The 26,111-nt window shown below is 43.1% G+C and overlaps 2 protein-coding genes across 5 annotated transcripts; both read right to left on the bottom strand.

Annotated features, from left to right (window-relative positions):
• Positions 1-599: 599 nt before the first annotated feature.
• On the bottom strand, positions 600-13,591 carry LOC147210005 (tumor necrosis factor receptor superfamily member 14-like). 2 transcript variants are annotated; one of them, XM_086134635.1, is made up of 8 exons: positions 12,589-12,835; positions 10,420-10,534; positions 7,464-7,560; positions 6,266-6,391; positions 2,460-2,615; positions 1,383-1,464; positions 911-1,080; positions 600-827 (listed from the first exon to the last, which is right to left on the bottom strand). In XM_086134635.1, the coding sequence occupies exons 2-8, from the start codon at positions 10,459-10,461 to the stop codon at positions 808-810; spliced, it is 693 nt and encodes a 230-aa protein (XP_085990761.1). In that variant the 5' UTR covers positions 10,462-10,534; positions 12,589-12,835; the 3' UTR covers positions 600-807. The 2 variants fall into 2 exon arrangements, with proteins under 2 accessions (XP_085990761.1, XP_085990838.1); XM_086134712.1 differs by lacking the exon at positions 10,420-10,534 and having other exon boundaries at positions 12,589-13,591.
• Positions 13,592-15,910: 2,319 nt separating this feature from the next.
• dnase1l1 (deoxyribonuclease I-like 1) lies at positions 15,911-25,868 on the bottom strand. 3 transcript variants are annotated; one of them, XM_086134333.1, is made up of 9 exons: positions 25,814-25,868; positions 23,412-23,566; positions 21,895-21,983; positions 21,716-21,805; positions 21,523-21,635; positions 21,316-21,428; positions 20,539-20,696; positions 20,228-20,324; positions 15,911-16,605 (listed from the first exon to the last, which is right to left on the bottom strand). In XM_086134333.1, the coding sequence occupies exons 1-9, from the start codon at positions 25,857-25,859 to the stop codon at positions 16,438-16,440; spliced, it is 1,029 nt and encodes a 342-aa protein (XP_085990459.1). In that variant the 5' UTR covers positions 25,860-25,868; the 3' UTR covers positions 15,911-16,437. The 3 variants fall into 3 exon arrangements, with proteins under 3 accessions (XP_085990459.1, XP_085990552.1, XP_085990634.1); XM_086134426.1 differs by lacking the exon at positions 25,814-25,868 and adding an exon at positions 24,911-24,962; XM_086134508.1 differs by lacking the exon at positions 25,814-25,868 and adding an exon at positions 24,339-24,864.
• Between the last annotated feature and the right edge of the window lie 243 nt (positions 25,869-26,111).

Below are 26,111 nucleotides of genomic sequence, written 5' to 3'. Positions count from 1 at the left end.
TTCTCAGGCACGGTGCCCCTCCCACGCTGGTATTTTATTTTAAAAAAACAATCTTTAATGAATAATAAAATACAGGAGGACACCTGATTAATACTAAAGTCAGCACACAGGTACAGAACAAAACACGTAATAAATGGAAACTTTGGTAATGAATATTGTGAGTGTAATCAAATTAACATTCACGCCTGAAGGAGTGACATCATCGTTTTCAGCGCTGAGACTCGCGTCCATAAAAAGGACAGGAGAGAGATGTGCATTTTCGAGATGGAAGAACACTCACCACTAAGTTTATGTCAGCTAAAAATAAAAACAAATGTTTGTTACACTCTCTGATTCGTCGACAGAGCGTTATCTTCGTAGCTTTCATAGCACTCAGACAAATAAACGATCGCAGGGCAGTATGCAATCACACTAGAGTGTGTAACTGCAAGAGGTCAATGTCATCGTTGTAGTTATAAACAATGTATATGGTAAATGATGAGTTTTGTGTTAGAACAATAAGACTGCCCTTATTTTACGAATTATTAAAAAATATATTTGTTTAGTAAAATCCTGAAAAGACAAGAGATTTTTTTTCTAAAATAAAATAATTCAAACAGTTGCTGTCTTTATTTTATTTTTTGATTAAAACAAACAACAGGTAGCATCCAAAGACCACATGAATAACCCAGAAGAGTCCAGAAGCCTTGATTTAACTTTTGGGGATTGCTGTGACCTGGATACCTGAGAATCTACACAGAGCCAATAACAGTATATTACACAGTACAACACACAAATTTAGATATATATATATATATCTGGCCAAATCTATGGATTTGGTTGTCTTCCTGGAAAAAAAAAAAGATCAGGCCACTTCAAATTAGTAAAACCACAGTGCCTTTTTTTTCATAAAGTCATGTAACAGACTTACCAATTTTAGACTTTACTTTCCAATTTCTGATAAAGCAGATCAGGACAGTAACGAACACACAGAAACTCCAAATGGCAATGACAATAATCCACACGGGAAATTTTTTTTGGCCGCATTCAGCATCAGTTGACGCTGTGCCCCGTTTTATGAGAAGATGTTCAGATTCACATCTGAAATGACAGGTATCGTGTTGATTAAACAATTCAAGACAGAATGAAATCTGCGCTACACTGGGAAAAAATGGTTTGTTGAATTGACTCAATTTTATTCCACCAACTGGCTGCACAAAATAAAATCATTTGGATCCGTATATACATTTTTAGTGACATGTATAGTCACTTTAAAAACAATTACCTGCATCCAGATGATTTTATTTCATGCCGCCACTTGATAAAATCAAATTGAGTAAATTCAACAAAAACGTTTTTCAGTGTAGCTCAAAGCAGGCAAGTTAATGCGAAGCTTCACTTACTTTGTGTGTGGCTGACAAAATGTACCATTCGAAAAGGTGCCGCCAATGCAGTTTTTACATATGGTGTCTGTAAATCGTGTTCCTGCAAATATCAATGACATTATTTCATCAAGTGTGTTCTCACTGAGAACTTCTCAGGCATCTCTCCTGGCACTAAGTAAGGGCAGCTCACATCCAATTTACAAGTGCAATCACAGATACCTCAACAGACTATAAAACTGCTCAGTTCAGCCCCAACCTGAGGTTGAGACCGCTCCGGAACTGGTTTTCATCCAGGATGTCTTTGTACATTGTAGCTGGAGATCATCCTCACTGCAAGGGCGGTATTGACCAAGTCGTAAGAGGCGCCTGGTTTGCTCCAAATATGATGTTCACTATTCAGACTACAGAATTTTGTCGCTCAGTTGGCGGTTGGTCTGAGAGCTCGCTTCTTTCTCAGAGCTATCCCTACAATAAAGAACTCTAAATCATAGCCTTAAAAACTGTTCTTAGAACTTTCTTAATCATCAACCAGACGTACAACAGCCCCTGATCTGTGCAATAAACCTCTGTCCAATAATGCTGATCAATGTTGCAATCATGCTTGCGCCTGTACTTTGCTTGTATTGTATTAGCGGTAAATATTTTTAGATATAGGCAAAAAGGAGTAACAACCTCAAAGTTTGTGGTATTGTATACAGTGACTATAAAGGTGATTCTGAATCTGGTCGAAAAATATCCCAGTGTTTTAAGAGTTGTTGAGGATAGAGTGAGTCCTGACAATAAACTTTAGAAACAAAAACAGATCAGGCAATTTCATTTTGTTTCATGAGGTTGTGGGCAACTGCAAGCAACTAGTAAGACAGGGGTAGGGAACTCTGATTCCTCGAGAGAGAGAGAACAGACCCTGCCCGTTTTAGATCTCCGCTGACTCCAACACACTCGATTCAATTGCTCATGATCATTTCAGGCTTTTACGAAGCTTGCTGATGAGCTGATCGTTTGAATCGGGTGTGTTAAAATAGAGCGAAATCTAAAACAGGCAGGATATGGCTCTCAAGGAACCGGAGTTCCCTATCCCTAAAGTGTGAAATTAACCTTGTTGGCCGATGTATTGTCCTGGTTGACAGGCTGTGTGTTTCCGTGCTTCAAGGCAGCCGTCCCCAACTTGGTCCACACAGAAGAAGCCATCAAGTGGTTTACACACTGCGTCTGACTCCCTGGTACACGCCTTCTTTATCGCCAGACCAGATCCTAGAACCACAGTGAGCAACAGCGCATCAAAAAAAGGACGCAAAACATACAATGAACATACACATATTGCTAGGTGAGGTCATATAAAAAGAGGTAGGCTAATACCCCATAAAACGTCATACTCTCGCACTCCAATACTGAATTCCAATTTACTATATCTTCAAACAGCAATTTTGTAAAATAAAATTAGAAATGCAGTTCTTTTTTTTCATTCCTTCCATCACTGAAATTATTGTTCAAAATTGTTGCGATAATGCCACGGGACGTGACAAAATCACATTTTCATTTGGCAAACCCGCTTTTCCTTCTAAAAATATCTTAATCGTATCAGTGCGCATGTAACGATATCTAAACCTCGGCTTGGTCACAATATTAATCTCACGGCATGATCATTTTTGTGTTATTATGGGAAATCTTACGGTGTACCAAGAAGCCTCACAGTATTGCAGGAAGGTTCACGGTACTGTAAAAGTTCTGTGCGATTTTGATACCATTGCTTCCCTAATAGTTTACCCACTTTAAGTGGAGCGCGGCCCGCGAAAGTCATCTTGAGCACCGGAGGAGAGGGCCGGCCACGAGGCAAAGCGTGGCCGGCGGAGAGGCGTCTCGGTCGGATGAATTGAGCGTGGTTAATGTTTACGCTACAATGCAATCCATCTTTATTTATAGAGCACTTTAACAACAGCTGTGATCAACCAAGTAATGAGGCTAAGATATTGGGGGGGGTTTTAGGTGGTGATTTTGTATAATAAGAAAAAATTATATTCCAAGAGAGCTGACCATATACAAAATAGTACTTGTCCCCCTATAATTAATATGTGGTTGGGCCACCCTCAAAAAGAACAAATGAAATCAAGCCTTTCCCGTAACTGCCAATGAGTCTCTTCTCGGCGGCAATATTTTGGGCCAGTCTTGCTTGCAGAATTGTGTGAATTCAACAAGATTGGAGGGTTTTGAAGTGTGATGCCAGACCATTTCAAATGAATTCACGACCAGATTAGAAATTGATTTGCTAGTTCAGACTGATGTATCACTTACTTTATTTCTCATTTGCTCTTGGATTTCTTTAGTCTGTGGCATTTTGTTGCAGCTCTTTGAGACCATTTGGCTGACATTTTATCAGCCAGGATTTATTGATGCAATCTCCTGATTGAACACGTCTGGAGGCAGTCAGGCTTGGGTGTGGTCACAGAAAATGAAATTGGGTTCTCCCCCAATAAAGCGATTTATTGCAGTTAATACATAATTTATCCACAGGGGCAAGTACTTTTGCACACAAGGCCAGGTAGGTTTGAATATTTGCTTTCTGTAATAAATAAAATCATTATTTTAAAACTGCATTTTATGTTTACTTGAGTTATTTTGATGTTAATATCTAAAATGAGCATTAATTTGATCACACAGCTCATTCCTATGAAGATACATTCGAACTCTTTTTCTTGCATTGGCCACAGAGCTACGAGGAGGCCACAGAGCTACGAGGAAGTGTGAGTTGCTACGCATTGCAGAGCGGAAAGAAGGAGCAGCAACAGCAAGGTCAACATTTCTCTCGTGTGAAGCTTTCCCACATTTGAAAGTAAAGAACAGAGCGAAACATGGTGGCAGCGCGTGTGTAGAAATTGGCGACGTGAAGAGGGGGTTGGACGAAACGCTAGCTCGTTAGCACGGAAGCTAACCGCGGACGTTAGCACGGAAGCTAATTGCGAAAAGTCGCTACGCAGCTGGAACCCACCACCAGAGACCAACCAGCCGAACGCCTGCGAGCGTGAGGGAGCCGGCAACCCCACTTGCCACGTTAGAAACACCCAGCAGCAAGCCCACTGGACACGTCACAAACTAGCATACAAGTGGCTAGCAACGAGACCCGACAAAATGCCACCCAAACAGAAGCAAGACACAAAGCAGGATGAGGATTTCCTGACCCTCACTCAAGTAAACGAATTACTCCAGCAACAAAAAGAGCTTTTTACGGCGCTCTTGCAACAACAACAGGAACATTTCAAAGGATTTGTCAAGATGATAATAGACTCAACAAACTCACGACTTGACACTTTTACCAGGGAAGTCCAAGAAATAAAAACCAGCATCAACTTTACCCAAAAAGAGGTAGACGACATTAAAAAAAATCTAATCTGTCAAACTGGCCATTCCAAAGACATGCAAACAGAATTCTACAAAATATGTGACGGCATGCTTGTATTAACAGACAAGATGGACTACTTGGAAGGACAGTCAAGAAGAAACAACTTGGTAATTGATGGAATTGAGGAAAAACCGGGAGAAACGTGGACTGAAACAGAGGAAAAAGTTCAAAAAATCCTCAAGGAGAAGCTGCCTTCGTCAGGCAGTAGGCAAGGGACACCCCGAACTGGTTCCCAGTCAATTGCAGGGCACATGTAGACAAACAACCATTCCCACTCACAATCACACCAAGGGACAATTTAGGGTGTTCCATAAACCTACCATGCATGTTTTTGGAATGTGGGAGAAAACCCCAACAGGCTCAGGGAGGGCATAGAAACCCCACACAGGAAGGCTGGAGCCCAACCCTGGACCTCTCTATTGTAAGGGAGACGTGCTAAACAGACGTCCACTGTTCCAACATATTCAATACAGTATATTTTCAATAACCAAAATGAAAAGAACAAATCTCTTCGGCATGAAACATGAAGCAGAAACAATATTTGTTTCAGTGGGCTAGATGTGATGGGTTGCACTGGCTCTGGCCCCTGAACTGAATTTGACACCTGTAGTTGCGACAAAGGACAGTTGCAGTCGTATTTACTACTGTTATTTAGGTGTATTTAATAGTTGCTTAAATCTCCACACAGTCTCCACACACTATGACTAGTGATCTTGCTGGCATTGGCGTTGATCTTCTTGACGTCCATGTTATTGTTGATCCAGTGCCCCATCTCTGCCTATGTTTTCTCTATGAAAATGGTCTCGTCTCTAGTTGTGGCAGTGAGTCAAGTGTCGCAGTATAGGTCAGATCAGAAGAGCCAAGATCATCCAGCTGTGTCTTCAGAGTTCACTGTGTTCTTTTGTTTAATCCTACGGAGGAGGTTTTCGTGATCCAGTCGATGACTCAGAGGAAGACAAGGTGCATCAGAAGACAGTTCCTGATTGGTGAACTGGATGACAAAGGTCATTTCTTCTTGTTCCACAGTGTATCTCTGAACACATGATTGAAAGCCTTTTTTGTAATCTCTGAAGTTGATATCGAGGGAGAGTTCCACTCCAGATCTCTTCGACAGGAAGCCTATCTCTCAAAAGTTGAGGTCCAACCTCTTCAACAACTTCATCCTCTCGAATATAATTCCAGCAAGGACCTTGGCTGGCCATCTTAGCATAATTAAAACTCTGTCGCTTGCTGGCTCCTAAATAGCAATTTGCCATGGCACAGTGGAGTCCACCACCATCTCCTTCGTCTTCTTCACATTGATGTAAAAGTTGTTATCTTTGCTCCATTCCACCAGATGTTCTACCCCTTCTTTGTGTGTGCGTGTGTGTGTGTGTGTGTGTGTGTGTGTCCCACTTGAGCAGTTCCTGCTAAAATGCATGTTCACCTCCATTTAGAAAATGTTATCTGAATCTACAGCTGGGAGTGCATATTTAGTAATAATCGGAAAACATAACATGAGGTCGACCTGCATTGCAGTTTGTGCACGGGAAGCAGTTTTTGAGGCCAGTCGGGATATTCATGTAGGTTCCGTTCAGGCACAGCCGGCATGATGTGCTGCCACGTTTGGTGCAGTCGTTCCTAACTTGACTTCCTGTTAGAAAGAGCAGATGCAGAGATGTACACAAGTACTGTATAGAAGGAGTGGTTTTAATGACAAGTCACTCAAGTGGAGCATTTGCTTCCCTCAGAAGCACTGGTCAGTACAATGTGTAGCCCCAAAGAAGTCTGACTGTTTACCACTGAAAGTCCCTGGAAGGACAGCATCCAGATGGCCTATACTTTACCAACAAATTCTCTTTCTATGTGAATCTGAACCTGGGAGTCATTTTTAATAATAATCGTAAATAATGTTACATCATCTTCCCAAATGCTTTTTCAAAGGTCAAAGCGCCAAAGTGTTGAATAAATATAAGAAACGATGAACAGATTACCGTATTTTCCGCACTAAAAGGTGCACTGGATTTTAATTTTTTTCATACATTGAACGCACTGGACTATAAGCCGCTATCTACAATGCATCCACTAGATAGAGCTACAGGTACGTCTTTGTCCGTCTCCGTGCCTTCTCTTCTTCCGTTCGACTCAAGCGGCGTTCATGACCGCCTCCAAAAAATGTAAATTAACGATTACCGCTACGTCAATGAAACTACGAAAATTGAAAACACAGTAATGCATCAAAACAGAAAATCACAAAATAAATTCTATAGCCCCGTAGCTGCAACAGAACGATCAGATGTCAGTAAATTTGATCTTAGTTTTACTGTTTGGTGCCTACTACCATCTTTGTTACTGATTATTGCTTTATTGTTGTATGTATGTTAGTTGCTCAATGTGCAGCACTTTGTATGCAGCAATGGCTGTTTGAAAGTGCTCTATAAATACAGTTGAGTTGAGTTAAATTGGAGGAGACCGGACTGTTTCAGAAGTGTTTATTTATTCCTTTATTGTGTACTGTATTCACAAACGAGGAAATTATAAAATAAATTCTGTTGTGCAGCTCTAAAACATTTCTAGATGCCATTGAACAATTTTTCAACCTAAACTTGAATTGTCATCGTGCAGCTGCTAAGAATTGAAGCTTTGCAAAAATGTCTTGCCAGAAAAGATTTCAATTTACTTTCAATGCTGTAGAAAACCATCTAAAATTGGATGAATGGTCTTACCAATTGGACACTTTGGACAACATTGATTCTCGTCGAGCTGATACTCAGTTTGATGACATTGAAGTGTATGACCTCTGAAGACATACATCAGAATGAGCTATGGAAGAAACAACATTGGTTAATAGAGCACAGATCAGACACCCAGAATTGTTTTGTTGTTGCTGTTCTATTTTTCTTCTTCTTTTTTTTTTTACTGTATACTCGTATAGCTTGAACTCCCAGAATTCAACAATGCTGCTTGACCTTCATTTTGTTTGGATTTCTAATTGGAATGAAATAAGAAATGATGGGATCAGAATTATTCTGTGATCTTAAAACTTTTAAATACGATGTTTTGAACGCTGAATGTTTTGAATTTCAAATGGGAAAAATGGCAATCTGTTACCTCGAAAGTCCCATTGGTACTGTATGGAGAATTTGGGGAAAATTGAATTTTTGGAGTGAGAAAAATACAAGGTGTTCCAAAGAACCCCAGAGCTCCTTAACTATGAATGGTAGTAAGATAAAAGTTGTGCCATTTTAAAGCTAATTACATTAAGTTTTTTGTAAGGCCATTGATTTTTTTTATTTCTTTTCAGACCCATTAATGGCGTTCACTCAACCATAAAAGGCGTTTTGTGTGCTTGAATTTGTCATGGACCGTTGTTCAACATGCATTTCACAGAAAATTCGGAAAGGAGCCACCAGAGAGGAAGTCCATAGTGAGATGGCATGGTCACTTCAGAACGGTTGGGTGCTTATGCCCAGCTAAAAGAACGGCACGCCCCTCAACTTCAGAAGATGTGATTGAACAAATTCGAACCGCGTTCCAGCGGAGCCCGCGTAAATCGATCAGAAGAGCCAGGAGGGAACACACCATGCGATTTCTTTTTGTGGGGATTTGTGAAAGGATGGGTCTATGTGCCCCCTTTTCCAAGAGACGTGGATGAGCTGAATAACAGAAGCTGTTGCAACCATTGACAATGCAATGCTGGGACGCATTTGGCAAGAATTTGACTATCGGCTTGATGTGTGTCGCGTGACCAATGGTGCTCACATTGAACATCTTTGAACATTCCACGTAAAAATTGAGATTACGAGCTTTCTGAATTTACCAGATGCGCTTTTATATCTTTAATAGTTTCCGAGATATTCACTGTCAAAATGCGCCCAAGACTTTTGGAACACCCTGTATTAAGCCACAAAGCATTCATTTTTGGAACAAGTTGGAATTGGAATGTGTTCAATCAGCCTGCCATGCATGTTTTGGGGATGTGGGAGGAAACCGGAGCACCTGGAGAAAACCCACGCAGGCCCGGGGAGAACATACAAACTCCGCACAGGAAGGCCGGAGCTGGAATCGAACCCGGTACCTCTGCACCGTGAGGTCAACGACTCGACCACCGGGCCGCCGCCTTCACACAATAATTACAAAAATGTGAGGGGCGTCCTTACCTTCTGTGCATTGCTGTACATACACTACTCACAAAAAAAGTTCAGGATATTTGGCTTTCAGGTGACGTTAATGGAAAATGTAAAAAGTTCATGCTACAGCGATATCATATCATAAAAACAGGACATTTAAGTAGAAGGATGATCTGGTCATTTCCTCATCTCAAACAATTCATTGAAACAAAAGTTAACAACAATGGTGGGTAGACCACAACGAAAAATGTCAATGTCTCAAGACCTCGTCACGTGACCGTGAGCATCAACTGTATCTTGACAACGACGTCTCATGCAGTTCACAAGTCGACTTCTTGTCTGCTGAGGCATTGCATCCCACTCTTCTTGAAGGGGAGCCCTCGGGTCATTCAGGTTCCGGGGTGCAGAGTTTCAAGCCTCTTCGTGGCGACTCGGCTGATCCCACAGGTTTTCAATGGGATTCGGGTCTGCTGAAAGTGCAGGCCATTCCATTTGAGGTACACCGGTCTCCAACAGCCGTTCCCTGATGTTGCAGGCTCGATGAGCTGGAGCACTGGGGTCCATGAAAATGAAATTAGGCCCCGTTGTTCATTTAGGTGCACAATCACTGGATGAATTATGTTATTCAGGTAGTATGGGCTTGTCAGAAAGTGTCGGGCATTTCTGGACCGACTGGACACACCTGCCCACACAGTAACACCATCACCACCGAAAGCTCGTCTGGTGACAACAGCGGCTGATGCATAGCGCTCTCCTTGACGTCTCCAACATCATTGGCGGCCATTATTTCTGCTCAACGTGGATCGACTTTCATCAGAGAACAACACTGAGGCCCACTGGTCGCTCGGCCGGCGTAAATGCTCCCTGGCCACTGCATGAGGATGACGCTCGTGCCTGGAGGTGTGGTCAGGTACCCTTGCAAGTCGTCTAGCACGCAGACCACGCTGATGTGAGCGGTTTCGAATGGTGCGACGTGACACTTGGGGGCCTCTCGCCTCGCTTAAATGTACCTGGAGTTGAGTGGCATTCATCATCGGGTGTCTCAGGGCATTGTTCCCAATGTAGCGGTCATCCGCATGGGATGTGCGCAAAGGATGTCCACTTCTACATCTTTCTCTGACTCTTTCAGTCTTGCTGCATCTCTGTTGCAACCTGCTGATGACACTCTGACCTCAGTGGCCACTTCCGTCTGAGAAGGTCCTGTTTGAAGCGTCACAATGGCAAGGTACTGCTGATCCATTGTTGGGTGACGTCTTGGTCTCATGATGTCAAAATGTGAACAGCAGGATGAGGACGACTGTTTGAACATCAGCTCTAATTGAACCAGGACACCTATTGGTCGATTTAAGGATCAAACGTCCGTCGTGCATTTTGCCAATGCAATTAAATAAAATCAACAAAATGACACTTACAGCGCAGACCACCACCAGCAGTTTTTGCGTACTCTTGTGAACAATCCGATCAAAACAGTTCAGGTGTTTAAATCGAACTTTGGTAAAGGGTAGAGAAGCTTGCTACAATAACAAAGAATTATTTGTTTTGTTTGTTTTACCAGTACATGGTGATGTGCCAGGTGTTTATTTCCCAACACCATTCTGCTTCAGGCGCTTGACACCAGCCAAAACTGCTAATAGCGTTCTGGGATGCAAATCCCGATGTACATGGCTCTGGAAAAGAAAAAAGAAAATATTTAGGAAGTTTTAATGGAAGTTACTTCCAATCTATTTTAGCACCTGCCAAAAGTGTAAGCGGATTGGCGTCCAAAGAAGAAAAACTGAGTGGAAAGATGAGGTCAGGAGAGTCACATAATGTCTGCAAAGTTCAGATATTTTATTTTGAAAAGTTCCATTCGATCTTATCAAAGTTCCTTGAGTGGTGTACTTGGATAGCCTTGTAATAGATAACATTTTCATATTCTCCAGTGAAGGCTTCCCTAGCTGCCCGCAGCCGTCGTTTTGAAGTTTTTCATTGTTTTCTGTATGTGGCCTTTTTAGCAGACACTATTGCTACGAATCATACGAGGGAAATAAAAAAACGGGCGGAAAATGAAAATGACTCATGAAAAAACAGAAAAGTGTACTTGCTGCTCTTTGACTGTGGTTTCCGGTGAGACTTGTTCTGCCAAGCGGCTGAGTCATAATCAGATTGTCTGACGACTTATTTTCCATTGTAACATCATAGATTTAACAAACAATTGACTGGATGCGCTTACAAGGTTCATACGTGAAATAGAATCTCATTTAAAATACACTCGAAAAGAAGCGTATGACTTAAAAACAGACAGCAAAAAAAAAAACAAGCTAAGATGAAAAGCCAGTAAAAGAGGAAGAATGTGGGTGTTTGATGGGTTTCCTGAGGCACCTGAAGAAAATTGGACTAAACGCTAAAGAAGGTCCTGACTGAGAAGCTTAAGATACTGCACAACAAGAATTTGAAATAGAGATGGCTCAGCGCACTGGGAAACCAGGAAGGGCCGGACCGAGGCACGTGGATGTAAAACGACTGAAATTGAAAGATCAAGCAACGATTCTCCCACAAGCCAACCATCTTAAAGGTAAAAGAAGCTCCATTCATGAAAAAAAAATGGTTGCATAAAATAAAATCATCTGGATGCCCCATTTTTTGTAGTAGTAGTAGTCCACTGATAAAATAAATTAAATCTGGATTCACACGATCTTATTTTTGGTAACCACTTGATGAAATAAAACAGAGTAAATCCAAGCACCATTTTTTTCAGTGCACCGATGACACCCAATAAACACAAAGAATTGCTCGAAATAATAACTCAAAGTACAGTAAGTACTTTTCAGTTCACTAAACATCGCTCACATGACAAGAAAATGACAATGACCCATATGAAATACGTTCTTTCATACTTTTAATAATTCCTGCAAGTATAAGTAAGTAAAATGAACATTATAACACCAGCAGAAGACTACAGTACAGTATATGACAACTCCTATCATAACAAATCTTATCTAACTCAGTTCACACAATTCTTTAACATAATTGCTACGTCAGAAACTTGGATGAATAATGAAAGACGTATGGACTTTGGAATGGATGGCTAGGAAATTATTTCTAAACTAGAAAACAGGAAAGGAGGTATGGCGGCTTTGTATATTGCCAAGATTCTGCAGTCGCGAATAGTCCCTCCCCTCGCCCCTCACTCCGCCTTGGCATCATGGATGTGAGACTGTCGTCAACGCTCGACTTCACTCGCAAAAGTAAAGTAAAGTGAGCCGCCACTGCGATTGTCAATACAGCACTGCCCATGACCGTAATCTACCGCCAGACAACGCCATTGCCCGCGGTGGTCAAGAAGAAGGGCGAGTTTTGTTTTGAGTTGAGTTTCTTTTGTTGTTGCTTGTCTAACAAAAGTGTTATATGTCTAATAGTATGTGAAACAGTCCGATAGTGCACTATGCTTAACATATTTATAAATGTGATTCGTGGAAATGGAATCGTATTGCTTGCAATAACTTGTACATACATAGTAACAGCACATGGAAAGGATAAAAAACTTTTAATTTATTGATGGAACGGAATCGTTTATTTTTACTGCGCCTGCTTTTCGGCCTTCCCACAATTAGAGGAAAAAAGAACAGCTGCATCGAAGGGGCTTTTGACTGCTCCCTCATCGACACCAATTCCCAGACATGCCATTAGATTTTAATACGACAAACGAAGCAAACACAATGTATCACAGGCAGTAACTTACTTGCTTTTTTCAACGAGATACTTTGGCAGTAGACGGACGTTACCATTACTTTCTGTTTCTCATGCTGCATTCGACAAAAATGGGAATATTAACTTTCATCCTCTGAACGCACTGAAACCTTTGAACCGTGAAGTCCAAGTTGCGAAGTCGAGGAAAAAAAGTAAAAGGACACTGACTTCACCGACAGGTTTCAATCTGTCGTCATCGACAGTTGACATTATTGTAAACATACATTTATCTATAATTATTGTAAACATACATTTATCTATAATTTATGTTATTTAAGTTGGTTGAAATAATGTCGCATCGCACAACGTGATTTGTCCTGACTGCATGAAGAAATGTCATTACCTCACTGCATGAAGTTATTCGTTAACATTTATACAATACAATACAATACATGCTGATTTATATAGCGCTTTCACAACAGCGACAGCTGTAACAAAGCGCTTCACAAAACAGTTAACATAAAGTAAAATAATAAACACAACACATAACATAAAACACGGACAGTCGTGCAGTCCTAACCGCTTTTCCGTCACACGCTTTGCTGTTTGAAGCAGTTTGAGATGAAAGAGGAGAGAATCAAAGTATCCTTTAACCAGTGGATCAGAGACGTCATGCTCAAAATGTGCACACGTCGGCTACAAGCTAAGTTTCAAAGTCAAATGAAATTCTTTGAGAATATTCCCTCATTAATGCACATAAATAAAATTATGAAGAAAGGTTTGCTGAATGTCCGAATGGTTTGTGATGAACCAGAACAAAAAACAATTTATGGGAATCAGCTATTTTTGTTTGTTGTTGATATTCGCCTGTGACGCTTTGAGGTCGCATCTGGGACCAAATGAGTGGTAATCCGATTTTTTCCAAATACATCGAATGCATCAAACTGTCAACAAGAAGCGGAAATTACGACACTCCTCTTCCGCAAATCAACGTCCACGTACCCAATGACCAACCGGGCCGGATTCGAGGACGCACCTCTCCGAAGTCGTCTTCTTGCAGCGTTTCGTGTTCAACTGTTGCTTTTTATTTTTTTGGGGTCAGATAATGAGATTTTATTTTTACATCTTATTTTTAAACAAAGAGGTTGCCTTTTTACCTTTTGATCTTTAGGTACAAAAAGAACTTAATTTTCTGAATAAAAGAGATTTTAAAAACTGTTGGACAGAAAAGAAGACAAGGTGAATTTATGAACTACAGTTTCATCTTGTTATATGGACGTTTATATCATTCTAACTAACATGGTAACATGGCAGAATTTCCTTCAAATGTTGCCCACTCGGTATCCATTGCAGCCTGGTCATCCTGGAAGGCATTCTCCCATCTACAGTGCCTTCTCAATGTTTCTCACTTTTCGCCAGATGTTTTTCCTTGCCCTCCTGGGAGTTAAGATCAAGGGATGTTGTTCATTTCTGTCAAAGGTGAGCATGTGAAGCCCTTTGAGACTTTTTGTGATCAAGGTATCTAAAATAAATTTGTGATGTGTTGACTATTCTTTGCAACTTTTTTTGTCTTGTGTACCCATGAACCTTTTAGTCATATCATGACATCACGCACGTGTTGAAAAATCTCAAAAAGTAGAGAGGAACATAACTGACTGTTCTGATTTGTGTTTGGTTCATCACGAACAGATTCATGAAATAGAATAACAAAACTAGAATATTCGAAATCGTTTTGCCATTGAGCAAAATAGTTGGCAATGTTGTCGATTCACGGAAAATTATTTTAACGCAAATTTTGTCCTCTTCTTTATCTTTGCTTCTTTCCTCATTTGTTGAGTAGGTTTGGGGCAAATGTGGGCAAACTACGGCCCGCGGGCCGAATTCGGCCCGTTGGTCTTTTTAATCCGGCCCGCCGAAGATTCGTGCACAATTAAGGTTGGATTGCATTCATTTCGTTTGGACTTGTAATGACAGGTATTTCAACACCAGGTGGCGCAGTTACTTCAAGTTGCAGAGCACAGGGAGGGAGGGGAAGACGAAGAAAGAGGGAGAGAGTAATGACCATGGAAGGGAAAGTGATACGTATCTGATTAAACGAAGCGGGTAACAAAGTACGAAACATTCAGGAGATGCCTGGAGTCGGAAAGACTCAAATCTACGAGACTTTGAAAAACAAGGAAGCGATTCTTACTCAGTCCGATTCTGGCAATTTCCATGCTCAAAGTGAATTGCTTGTGGCTCGAGGAAATGAACATTTCCTAGAATGGTTTGATTGTTGGGCGGCCCGGTAGTCCAGTGGTTAGCACGTCGGCTTCACAGTGCAGTGGGTTCGATTCCAGCTCCGGCCTCCCTGTGTGGAGTTTGCATGTTCTCCCCGGGCCTGCGTGGGTTTTCTCCGGGTGCTCCGGTTTCCTCCCACATTCCAAAAACATGCATGGCAGGCTGATTGGATGCTCTAAATTGTCCCTAGGTGTGAGTGTGGGCGTGGATGGTTGTTCGTCTCTGTGTGCCCTGCGATTGGCTGGCAACTGATTCAGGGTGTCCCCCGTCTACTGCCCGGAGACGGCTGGGATAGGCTCCAGCACCCCCCGCGACCCTAGTGAGGATCAAGCGGTTCGGAAAATGGATGGATTTGATTGTTATCATGTTAAAAACTTTCCGCAAACTGGACCGCTAATAAGAGTCGGAGAGCAGTCAAATATGTAGAGCGTGAACAACAGGGGGCTCAGTACACATTCTTGAGGAGAACCGGTGCTGAGTGTGATGGTGGAGGAGAATGTTACATTATTACTGGCATACAAAGACATTGTGCTATCTTCTTTATTTTCTATTTCTATTTCTAACTTTTGGCCCGGCCCTCCACAATATTTTCTGCTTCTCATTTGCCCCCCCCCCCCCCGGGAAAATAATTGCCCACCCCTGGTTTGGAGCAACGTCACTCGAGTGAAGCGCGCCTCAGCAGTCGATCGTCCGCTGCTCTCTGCTGTGCTCACCTCTGTGAGGTCGGCGCGAGCACACGCACGGTTTTTGTTTTCAACCAATCAGCGCCAACGCAACCGACGTCACGGATCGGGAAGCCGTAACGACGGACAACTGATTGGCTTAGCCAAGGCGACGCACAAAGTTTTACGGATATGTTGTTCTGGTAATCTGTGTGCTTTCCCTTATTTGCCCAAATATATATATTTTTTTACTACAATAACTGTCTTGGCCATTGCGTCTTTTCTCGTTCCACTGGGGTTTAGCGAGTTAGTTCAAAGAGAGACATATCTTTAGGTTATAGCTGATATGGGTGAATATGTTGACAGTCAGCATACATCTGAAGAATGTTTATGTACTTCCATGTAATCCGGCAAAACTATGAAAGCCCTGAATAGCAATAGGCAGTCGTTGTTTATTCATTTCCGTTGATATAGTTTGCATGCAAACCCAAAGCATACAAGCTTTGATGCTTTAAGCATCATAACCACAATCTCTTCCAATATGAAAGATAATGTGTGCTGAATGTACATCTTTTGGTTTAAAATCAAATACTGATCGTTGTGTGACAAAGTACACCTTGAACTAACACATCAAAGTAAATCAAAAATATCATGTTAAAAAGGCAAGAACATACCATTCATGTGTAATGTGACCACAGTAAATCATGTAACAGTGATGATTTTGCTGTATTACAGCTTGACATATGAAAAAAAATCAAATTAATAGTGTGTGAACACAATATTACTATCATACTTATTTTGGCTGATACAAAAAGCCAGTGTGACACTAGTAAAGTCGACAAGGTCCCCATCCTGTTTAGGATATAAGAAGACACTGGAGTAGTGACACTGTACAGAGTAAAAAAAGCTCACACTGCCAGCATTGGGGTCATTGCACGACATCGAGATTATCTGTGAGGTTAGATAGTGTGCCATGTTTTACCCACTTTCAGTAGGACTGCCATCAAACTAAGTGATTCATCTGCAGAGAATATGAGAAGTGAAACAAGGAAGAGGCTAAAGGAGACTTTTGATGCGTTGTTCTTCAGGAGGACCTCAATGGGGTAATGATCGCTCACCTTGAGTGCCTGAGCAGAAAAGAAAAACATTTCAGAACAAATAAAGTATGTTGTGTGAATGGTTGTCTTTTGATCTGTGCCCTGTGGTTGGCTGACAAGTCCGAAGTCAAAAATAGAATTTTCACTTGAGATTCCTTGTCTAAATGTAGTTTTGCCCCTGATTTAAGATATTGAGATTCGATTTATTGACTGGTTTGGGATATTAAAAAAAAATGTTATATAGGGTTGACCTATAAAAGTTTGCCCAAAAACGGATACTACTATGCGTGGTCATTTATAGCGTTGACATTTCAGACAAAAAAAAAGCCAACTGTTTCTGAACCTAACTTCATTCATAAATATGGCAAAATATATTACAATGTTAAATATCATATTGGTAATGTCCATCCATCCATCCATCCATCTTCTACCGCTTATCCGGGGCCGGGTCGCGGGGGCAACAGCTTTAGCAGGGAAGCCCAGACTTCCCTCTCCCTAGCTACTTCTTCCAGCTCTCCCCGGGGGATCCCGAGGCGTTCCCAGGCCAGCTGGGTGACATAGTCACTCCAGCGTGTCCTGGGTCTTCCTCGGGGTCTCCTCCCGGTGGGACATGCCCGGAACACCTCACCAGGGAGGCGTTCAGGAGGCATCCGAATCAGATGCCCAAGCCACCTCATCTGGCTCCTCTCGATGTGGAGGAGAAGCGGCTCGACTCTGAGCCCCTCCCGGATGACCGAGCTTCTCACCTTATCTCTAAGGGAGAGCCCGGACACCCTGCGGAGAAAACTCATTTCGGCCGCTTGTATCCGGGATCTCGTTCTTTCGGTCACGACCCATAGCTCGTGACCATAGATGAGGGTTGGAACATAGATCGACCGGTAAATTGAGAGCTTCGCCCTTTGGCTCAGCTCCTTCTTCACCACGACAGACCGATACAACGTCCGCATCACAGCAGACGCTGCACCGATCCGCCTGTCGATCTCTCGCTCCCTCCTGCCCTCACTCGTGAACAAGACCCCAAGATACTTAAACTCCTCCACTTGGGGCAAGATCTCTCCCCCGACCCGGAGGGGGCACTCCACCCTTTTCCGACTGAGGACCATGGTTTCAGATTTGGAGGTGCTGATTTTCATCCCAACCGCTTCACACTCAGCTGCGAAACGCTCCAGTGAGAGTTGGAGAGCCCCGTTTGAAGGAGCCAACAGCACCACATCATCTGCAAAAAGCAGGGATGCAATACTGAGGCCACCAAAACGGACGCCCTCAACGCTTCGGCTGCGCCTAGAAATTCTGTCCATAAAGATTATGAACAGAATCGGCGACAAAGGGCAGCCTTGGCGGAGTCCTACCCTCACTGGAAACGATTCCGACTTACTGCCGGCAATGCGAACCAAACTCTGACATCGGTGGTATAGTGACCGAATAGCCCGTATCAGGGGGTTCGGTACCCCATACCCACGAAGCACCCCCCACAGAACTCCCCGAGGGACACGGTCAAACGCCTTCTCCAAGTCCACAAAACACATGTAGACTGGTTGGGCGAATTCCCACATACCCTCGAGGACCCTGCTAAGGGTGTAGAGCTGGTCCACTGTTCCACGGCCGGGACGAAAACCACACTGCTCCTCCTCAATCTGAGGCTCGACTTCCTGACGGACCCTCCTCTCCAGCACCCCTGAATAGACCTTACCAGGGAGGCTGAGGAGTGTGATCCCTCTGTAGTTGGAACACACCCTCCGGTCCCCCTTTTTAAAAAGAGGGACTACCACCCCGGTCTGCCAATCCAGAGGCACTCTCCCCGTTGACCACGCGATGTTGCAGAGGCGTGTCAACCAGGACAGCCCCACAACATCCAGAGCCTTGAGGAACTCCGGGCGGATCTCATCCACCCCTGGGGCCCTGCCACCGAGGAGCTTTTTAACCACATCGGTGACTTCAACCACAGAGATAGGAGAGCCCACCTCAGGGTCCTCAGACTCTGCTTCCTCCAAGGAAGACGTGTTGGTGGAGTTGAGGAGGTCTTCGAAGTACTCTGCCCACCGGTTCACAACGTCCCGAGTCGAAGTCAGCAGTGCCCCATCCCCACTGTACACAGTGTTAGTGGTGCACTGCTTCCCCCTCCTGAGACGTCGGATGGTGGACCAGAATTTCCTCGAAGCCATCCGGAAGTCGGCTTCCATGGCCTCACCGAACTCTTCCCACGCTCGGGTTTTTGCCTCGGCGACCACCGAAGCTGCGTTCCGCTTGGCCAGTCGATACCCGTCAGCTGCCTCTGGGGTCCCACAGGCCATAAAGGCTCGATAGGACTCCTTCTTCAGCTTGACGGCATCCCTTACTGCTGGTGTCCACCAGCGAGTACGAGGGTTGCCGCCACGACAGGCACCAACCACCTTACGGCCACAACTCAGATTGGCCGCCTCAACAATAGAGGCACGGAACATGGTCCACTCGGACTCAATGTCCCCCGTCTCCCCCGGAACATGGGAAAAGCTCTGTCGGAGGTGGGAGTTGAAACTCCTTCTGACAGGGGATTCTGCCAGACGCTCCCAACAAACCCTCACAATACGTTTGGGTCTGCCAGGACGGACCGGCATCTTCCCCCACCATCGGAGCCTACTCACCACCAGGTGGTGATCAGTTGACAGCTCCGCCCCTCTCTTCACCCGAGTGTCCAAAACATGCGGCCGCAAATCCGATGATACAACCACAAGGTCGATCATCGAACTACGGCCTAGGGTGTCCTGGTGCCAAGTGTACATATGGACACCCTTATGTTGGAACAAGGTGTTCGTTATGGACAATCCGTGGCGAGCACAGAAGTCCAATAACAAAACACCACTCGAGTTCTGATCGGGGGGGCCGTTCCTCCCAATCACGCCCCTCCAGGTCTCACTGTCATTGCCCACGTGAGCATTGAAGTCCCCCAGCAGAACAAGGGAGTCCCCAGCAGGAGTACTCTCCAGCACACCCTCCAAGGACTCCAAAAAGGGTGGGTATGCTGAGCTGCCGTTTGGTGCATATGCACAAACAACAGTCAGGACCCGTCCCCCCACCCGAAGGCGGAGGGAAGCAACCCTCTCGTCTACCGGTGTGAACCCCAATGTACAGGCACTGAGCCGGGGGGCAATGAGTATGCCCACACCTGCTCTGCGCCTCTCACCATGAGCAACTCCAGAGTGGAAGAGAGTCCAACCCCTCTCGAGAGAACTAGTACCAGAACCCAGGCTGTGTGTGGAGGCAAGTCCAACTATATCCAGTCGGAGCTTCTCTACCTCACACACCAGCTCGGGCTCCTTCCCTGCCAGAGAGGTGACATTCCATGTCCCAAGAGCTAGCTTCTGCAGCCGAGGATCGGACCGCCAGGGTCCCCGCCTTTGGCTGCCGCCCAGCTCGCATTGCACCCGACCCCTTTGACCCCTCCCACGGGTGGTGAGACCATGAGAAGATATTGGTAATGTCATTATTATTATTAATATCATATGTCCAAGAGAAAAAGAACGACGGCCGATTCAGAATCAGCAATAATTTTAAAAAAGCGTACTTCCATGTTGACCAATGTAATCTAGTTTGACTTGGATTTGTATGATATTTTATTTCAATGTAAGTCAAAAATTCACATTAAATGCAGTCACAGAAACACGCAGCCAGTTACCTCTTCCTCCGAGAGACGATATTCCATTTGAAAGTTAAATGGCTTGGCTGAAAAGGGTACAACTGCATTGGCAAGCGTGTCACCGTGCGCGACAATCCTGATGAAGCGCAAAGGAAGTACAAATGAACTCACACAATGACCATCACTGTATTTAAACATGCTAATCAATCTTACTTTCCCTAAAACAGATATGCTCCATAGTCCCCCCCCCCACCCCCTCCCCACCAGGCCCCCCGATTAATTGTATTCAAATGAAACGATTGTTCGGTTTTAACTTTTCCACGCTGTCACTTTGCTTGCGACTGATTTACCTGTCGTAGGCACAGGAGGTGGAGTCTCGGACGGTGGTGTCCGTCTTTTCTGGCATCAACCAGAACAGATTGTTGTCTCTAAACAAGCGCAATTTCCCGCGACTCCTCTTGGAAAGGTAGGCACAATCAGCATTGAAGTCCCCAAGAAGCATTATATTCTATATAATGCACAAAAATCAGAACTGGAACATAGCATTCATAATTGGACTACCTCCGAAGCAATGAATGAGGTGCTTGTAACTGTGACATCCAGACAGAGGAACGACGTGTCCCTCGGTGTCTTTTCATATTCACATTATTTTGAGATGATTTTTGTGGTGGGGCTAGGTTAGATTTACATTCATATTTCAGTATGTCTGTGCTCCACATTTCCAGTATGAAGCGGTAATGCACCCTGTTTGTCAACAACATTTGAAAGTGACAAAAGGAGGCCTTTCCCAATTTAGAGTCTTCCATTAACCTGCCATGCATATTTTTGGAATGTGGGAGGAAACCCGAGTACCCGGAGAAAACCCACGCAGGCAGTTGTATATTTACTTCTTATGCGTAATTTTGTGGCACCATTTCATTTGGTGTTTGGTTCAGTGGCTCCCTTCATCATGAACCTATCTAAATAAACTGCCCTCCAGAATTACTGGCACCCCTGGTTAAGATTTGTTCTTTTAGCTTCTACGACGCATGAATTCATGTAAGATCATTTTAACGTGACTACTAAGGAATGTGTAGTAAAATACAGTGGTTGGATGGATAGACAGCTCAAAATGACATTCATTTTACCTCCGTTTTCCACATCCTCCTTACATGTTGCAAAACATCATAAAGTGCATCAAGTTCCTTCGAGACGTTAGCTGGACTGGTGTGTTGCGGGATAAGGACGAACTCCTTGATCGCTGAAGACACAAGTAGGGAGGCGTAAGAACATGGAAGCTCCTCCGTGCCACACGGATACATTTTTAGGATGATTTTTGGTGTCGGGAGACAGACCTGTCTTTGGAGCTTTGAAGCGGACAACAAACGGCTCTCTGGAGAAGGCATCCACATCTCCCGGCTTGTCGTCAGGGTACTGATACTGGCCCGTGACTGTCACTTTATTAGCCCTGCGCACATCCCACTTCTGTGACATTTGGTATATTACACTGAGCTGCATAATTGATGTGCTACCTGTCGTTTTGCTTACCTGTAGACAAACACATACTGCTCCTGGTATGCTTCAGACCTGCCCAATCTCTCACTCGCCACAGCTTTATATTCATGCTGAAGGTCATACCTGAATATGAATCATATTAACAGAAAGGGGCAAGGGTCAACATATTGACAAACATATGTGTGTGTTTGTGTGTTTAATCATTTAATCACTTGTTAAGATGCTCAAGTAGTTGGGGCAAAGCTTTTTGTCTGTTGTCTCTCACTTCCTGAAGTAGGCACACATCGCACCGGGTGATGATCTGCAAGAGGTCATGAAAGGGTTAGTTGCCTTGGAGTGACACACCGATCAGTATCACAGACATGGATAGCAAGCGCTTTATGTGGAGCATCATTTAAAGGGCCTAAGACTCTTACAAAGGGCATATCAGGTGAATGTCAGGCTAAAAGATAGGAAGGCGCCAGAATGTTCAAGGCTTTAAAAGCAAAAGCTCGATTCGGCTTTCACAAAGTCGCCTCGCTACGGATTATTTTTTTTCTTTCAAAGCTATCCTCTGTTAAAATGTCTATTCGTCATTCCTTTCATATACTGCTCGTGACGGAGCAGTCAAAGTGAAAGTCAAAATGTGTTTTTCTCTCTGGATTCAGTTCCTCATAGCCCCTGTCGTCCACCTGGCTCTTAAAATTCTGCCTGTATTCCTTAACATTTGTTTATGTGTGTCAATGCCCAAAGGGAAGTTATTTAACTTGTATGTATGAGAGTGCTAGTGGGCATAATTGTTTGCCCATGTGTAAGGTCAAATGATTTTGTGCTAGAATGTTATTTAGGATAATCTGATTGACACGCTCAAGACTGTAGAGATGATCGTGGACTTCAGGAAACATTCTTCTCCACAGTTGCCCCTCACACTATCCAACTGCCCCGTGTCAACCGTCGAGACCTTCAAGTTCCTGGGAATCACAGTCTCCCAGGACACGAAGTGGCAAGTCAACACCATCTCCATCCTGAAAAGGGCCCGGCAGAGGATGTACTTCCTGAGGCTGCTGAGGAAGCGCGGCCCGCCACAGGAGGTGCTACGACAGTTCTACGCGGCAGTCATCGAATCAATCCTGTGTTCTTCCATCACGGTTTGGTTTGGGGCCGCCACAAAAAAGGACAAAATCCGACTTCAACGGACAGTTAGGACGGCGGAAAAAATCGTTGGCACCGCCCTCCCCACTCTTGAGGACTTGCACACTGCAAGAATCAAGAGGAGGGCACGGAAAATCCTCCTGGATCCCCCGCACCCTGCCCACCACCTTTTCCAGCTACTCCCCTCAGGCAGACGCTACAGATCCATGCGCGCCAAATCCAGTAGACACTTAAACAGCTTCTTCCCTCTAGCCATTAACTCCTTAAACAGTCACTGACGTAGTCACTCTTCTTGTACTACAAATACTGCTACTGGTTACTCTAAAATGGTTCAATGATTTGTTGTTTACGATGATACTAATGCAGCGTGTTATACCGGAGACAAATTCCTTGTGTGTTCTACATACTTGGCCAATAAAGATGATTCTGATTCTGATTCTGATTCTGATTCTGATGAGCCTCATGGGCACCTCACCTGTCCCATTATGCTTGGTCATTTTGGAAGTTCAAATCAACAGTCGGCCCCTTAACTAGAAAGTTCATCCACAATGCGCAGCAAGTTAAAAAGATGGATTTCTTCAAGCCACGCATGCATTACCTTAGCATATGTCTGCATGACATCCTGCTTCTTGGATTTGGATTCCCCAAAATGTTGAAGGTTGAAGGCACAGACTCTGAGATTTGCAGCTGCCTGGATGCCACAAACATCAAGACAGGGAAGCAGGAGGAGGAAGATGTGCCTCATTGTCACAGCTGTAAGAATAAGACGATTTTGTCTGATTAAACTTTTTTTTGGTTGTGGAGACACAAATGACAAATACAATGCAGACTACGAGTCGAAGTGAAAGAATACAATACAATACAATACATGCTGATTTATATCGCGCTTTCACAACGTAACAAGAATGCTGTGGACAGTCATACAGTACCTGACCTGCTTTCTCAAGACGCACACCTTTTATGAAGACGTGTGCAGGCAACACAATAAAAAAACACTTCAACTTCTTGAAAATACTCTCAACAATAAGACAGTCAGTCATAATTATAAGAATAAAGTCATGCTAGAAGATATCTTTAAGAATAAAGTTGCAATACGAAGATATATAAAACTGGGATTGCCCTTAGTGTTGCTGTGGTTTTAATTCATTGTCTTTCTCCACACAGTGTGGAACATACGTTTCCATACATAGCTTTGAACATACCCTAAAAAAATTATTGGGAGATGAATTGATTTTATTTATAAGGACGATTTTTAAATCAATTTTTTTTTTAGTGGCTTCCGTTGTTGAAAGTGTATCCCCAATGATGTAAAGTGTGCATTGCTTACACTAACAACATAGTTGAGAGGAGCTAATTTACAAAAGAAGACTCGATGTTGCCAACTTAGCGATTGGCTTGCTATCTTCACCTCGGAACTTTCCCAGCTTCTCTAGCAAGTTAAAAAAAAAAAATGAGAGAGCTCGTGGAGTTTATATTTTACATATACCAGACAGGTGACAATATGATGAGAGGAGCAATACAATACCTTGGGTGTGTGCTCATTTGTAACTTTGTGTGTTATTTGGCCTTGCGGTTCAGCTTCCAATGTAAAGCACAATACGATGTTGTATCGCTGTTAAAATGACAAAAAGTACACAACGCCATACATGTCACGCAGTCACGGGGCTGGCTGGAATCTTCTTTGTCGTGCTTATCTTTGGGCGCAGCACTTGCGGATATGCAATTGTTAGTCGTCTTAGTCATGGGAAGACAGATATTAAATATGGTGGGGAAGCCACACAACAGTCACAACATTGGGTACCCTTGCATAAGTTAGGATTGCACGACTGTCCGTGTTTTATATTATGTGTTGTGTTAATTATTTTACTTTATGTTAACTGTTTTGTTACAGCTGCAGCTGTTGTGAAAGCGCTATATAAATCAGGATGTATTGTATTGTATTGTATAATCCAATAAATCAGCCTCTACAAATATAATGCATAGTTTTAGGTCAAGGAAGTATTCATTTAACGTTGCAGATGCAATACTGGAATGGACCATAGATGTCTGATATTTTCCTTCACTATGAAACTGAATTATGAGAATCAAGCGACTCACAGGATGATATGATGCAGTACAAAGGGGTAGACAAAGGTTCTTCATTCCAGCCCTGTAATATGTGATGCATTAATATAGCATTTTATTGGATTGGATACAACTTTATTATTCACTAAGATTTGTGACTTAAAGCGTGTATATTTTTTTCATTTTTATTAGTTTTATTTGTTATCTCATAAAATAAGGTTTTCATGGAAACAAAATATTAGTAGCGTGTTTTTTATCAATGATAAAATACACCATTGAGTAAATTATACCTTATTCAGTTTTTTATGTAGTGGTCAGTTCATTATGAGTTTTTTCAAAATATATAATAAAATGTGATCATTTATCATTAATGAATTACATATTATTATGCACGTTTAAAAAAAACATCCATTTATGACCTAGTCCTATGCTGTTTATTTATAGTCCCAAAATAAAAAATAAATTATCGAAATTTTAAGTACTGTATCATTTTCTCAACGTGTCAGTGAAGGTGGATCTCATTAGACTACAAAAGTGTCCCTGATGAAGACGCCAGTGAGTGCGGTTTCAATACAAATATGTGAAGGTCATCCAGGCGATGTACAGAAAATGAGGGTGAATTATTTCTGGTGTTTGCAGCTGTCCAGTGACACATTTTATGAGCAAGTGTCATGTGTTTTAAAAAAAAAAAACATCACAGCTGTAGAACGGTCAACCAGCATCCTGCTCTTAAAGAGAATCAACAAAAATCTCGACACCAAATAGAAGATTTTTTAAGACACAAATTCATGCTTGAATTTAGCAGACCATGATTCTTTTGACTGTCTTTATTGCTCCCCTAATCTCCTTAACACACACAGAATCCCAAATTACATATTTTCTTGACCCAGTGCGCGCGAGAATCCTGCAATGAGAATTTTAAAAACAGCAGCTTACCAGGCTCGGTGGTATTTTTCTGACTGCTTCCTTCTTTGTGAAACATGAAGCCTGCCCTACTGACTAGTTCCTGTGGGTGGGACTTCCTGCTACTTGCTGGATCTACACATGCCAAATCTGTTCTGCCTGCTGGTTTCTATCTATAGAAGTCGGCTGTCAGTTTTCACTTCACTTTTCCCTTTAATCAAATTCAGTGGGGTAATTCCTCACCAAGTGTTCGTGCGGGGGTGGGGAAGTAGTCAAATGCATAAAATCCAATTCTAACATCTTTATTGTTTGAAACAGACATTCAAAAACA

Source organism: Hippocampus guttulatus, chromosome 1 (assembly GCF_054856545.1).
Source record: "Hippocampus guttulatus isolate MCC_2025c chromosome 1, RoL_Hgut_1.0, whole genome shotgun sequence".
NCBI lineage: Eukaryota > Metazoa > Chordata > Actinopteri > Syngnathiformes > Syngnathidae > Hippocampus > Hippocampus guttulatus.
This window is presented reverse-complemented; position numbering and strand designations above follow the sequence as displayed.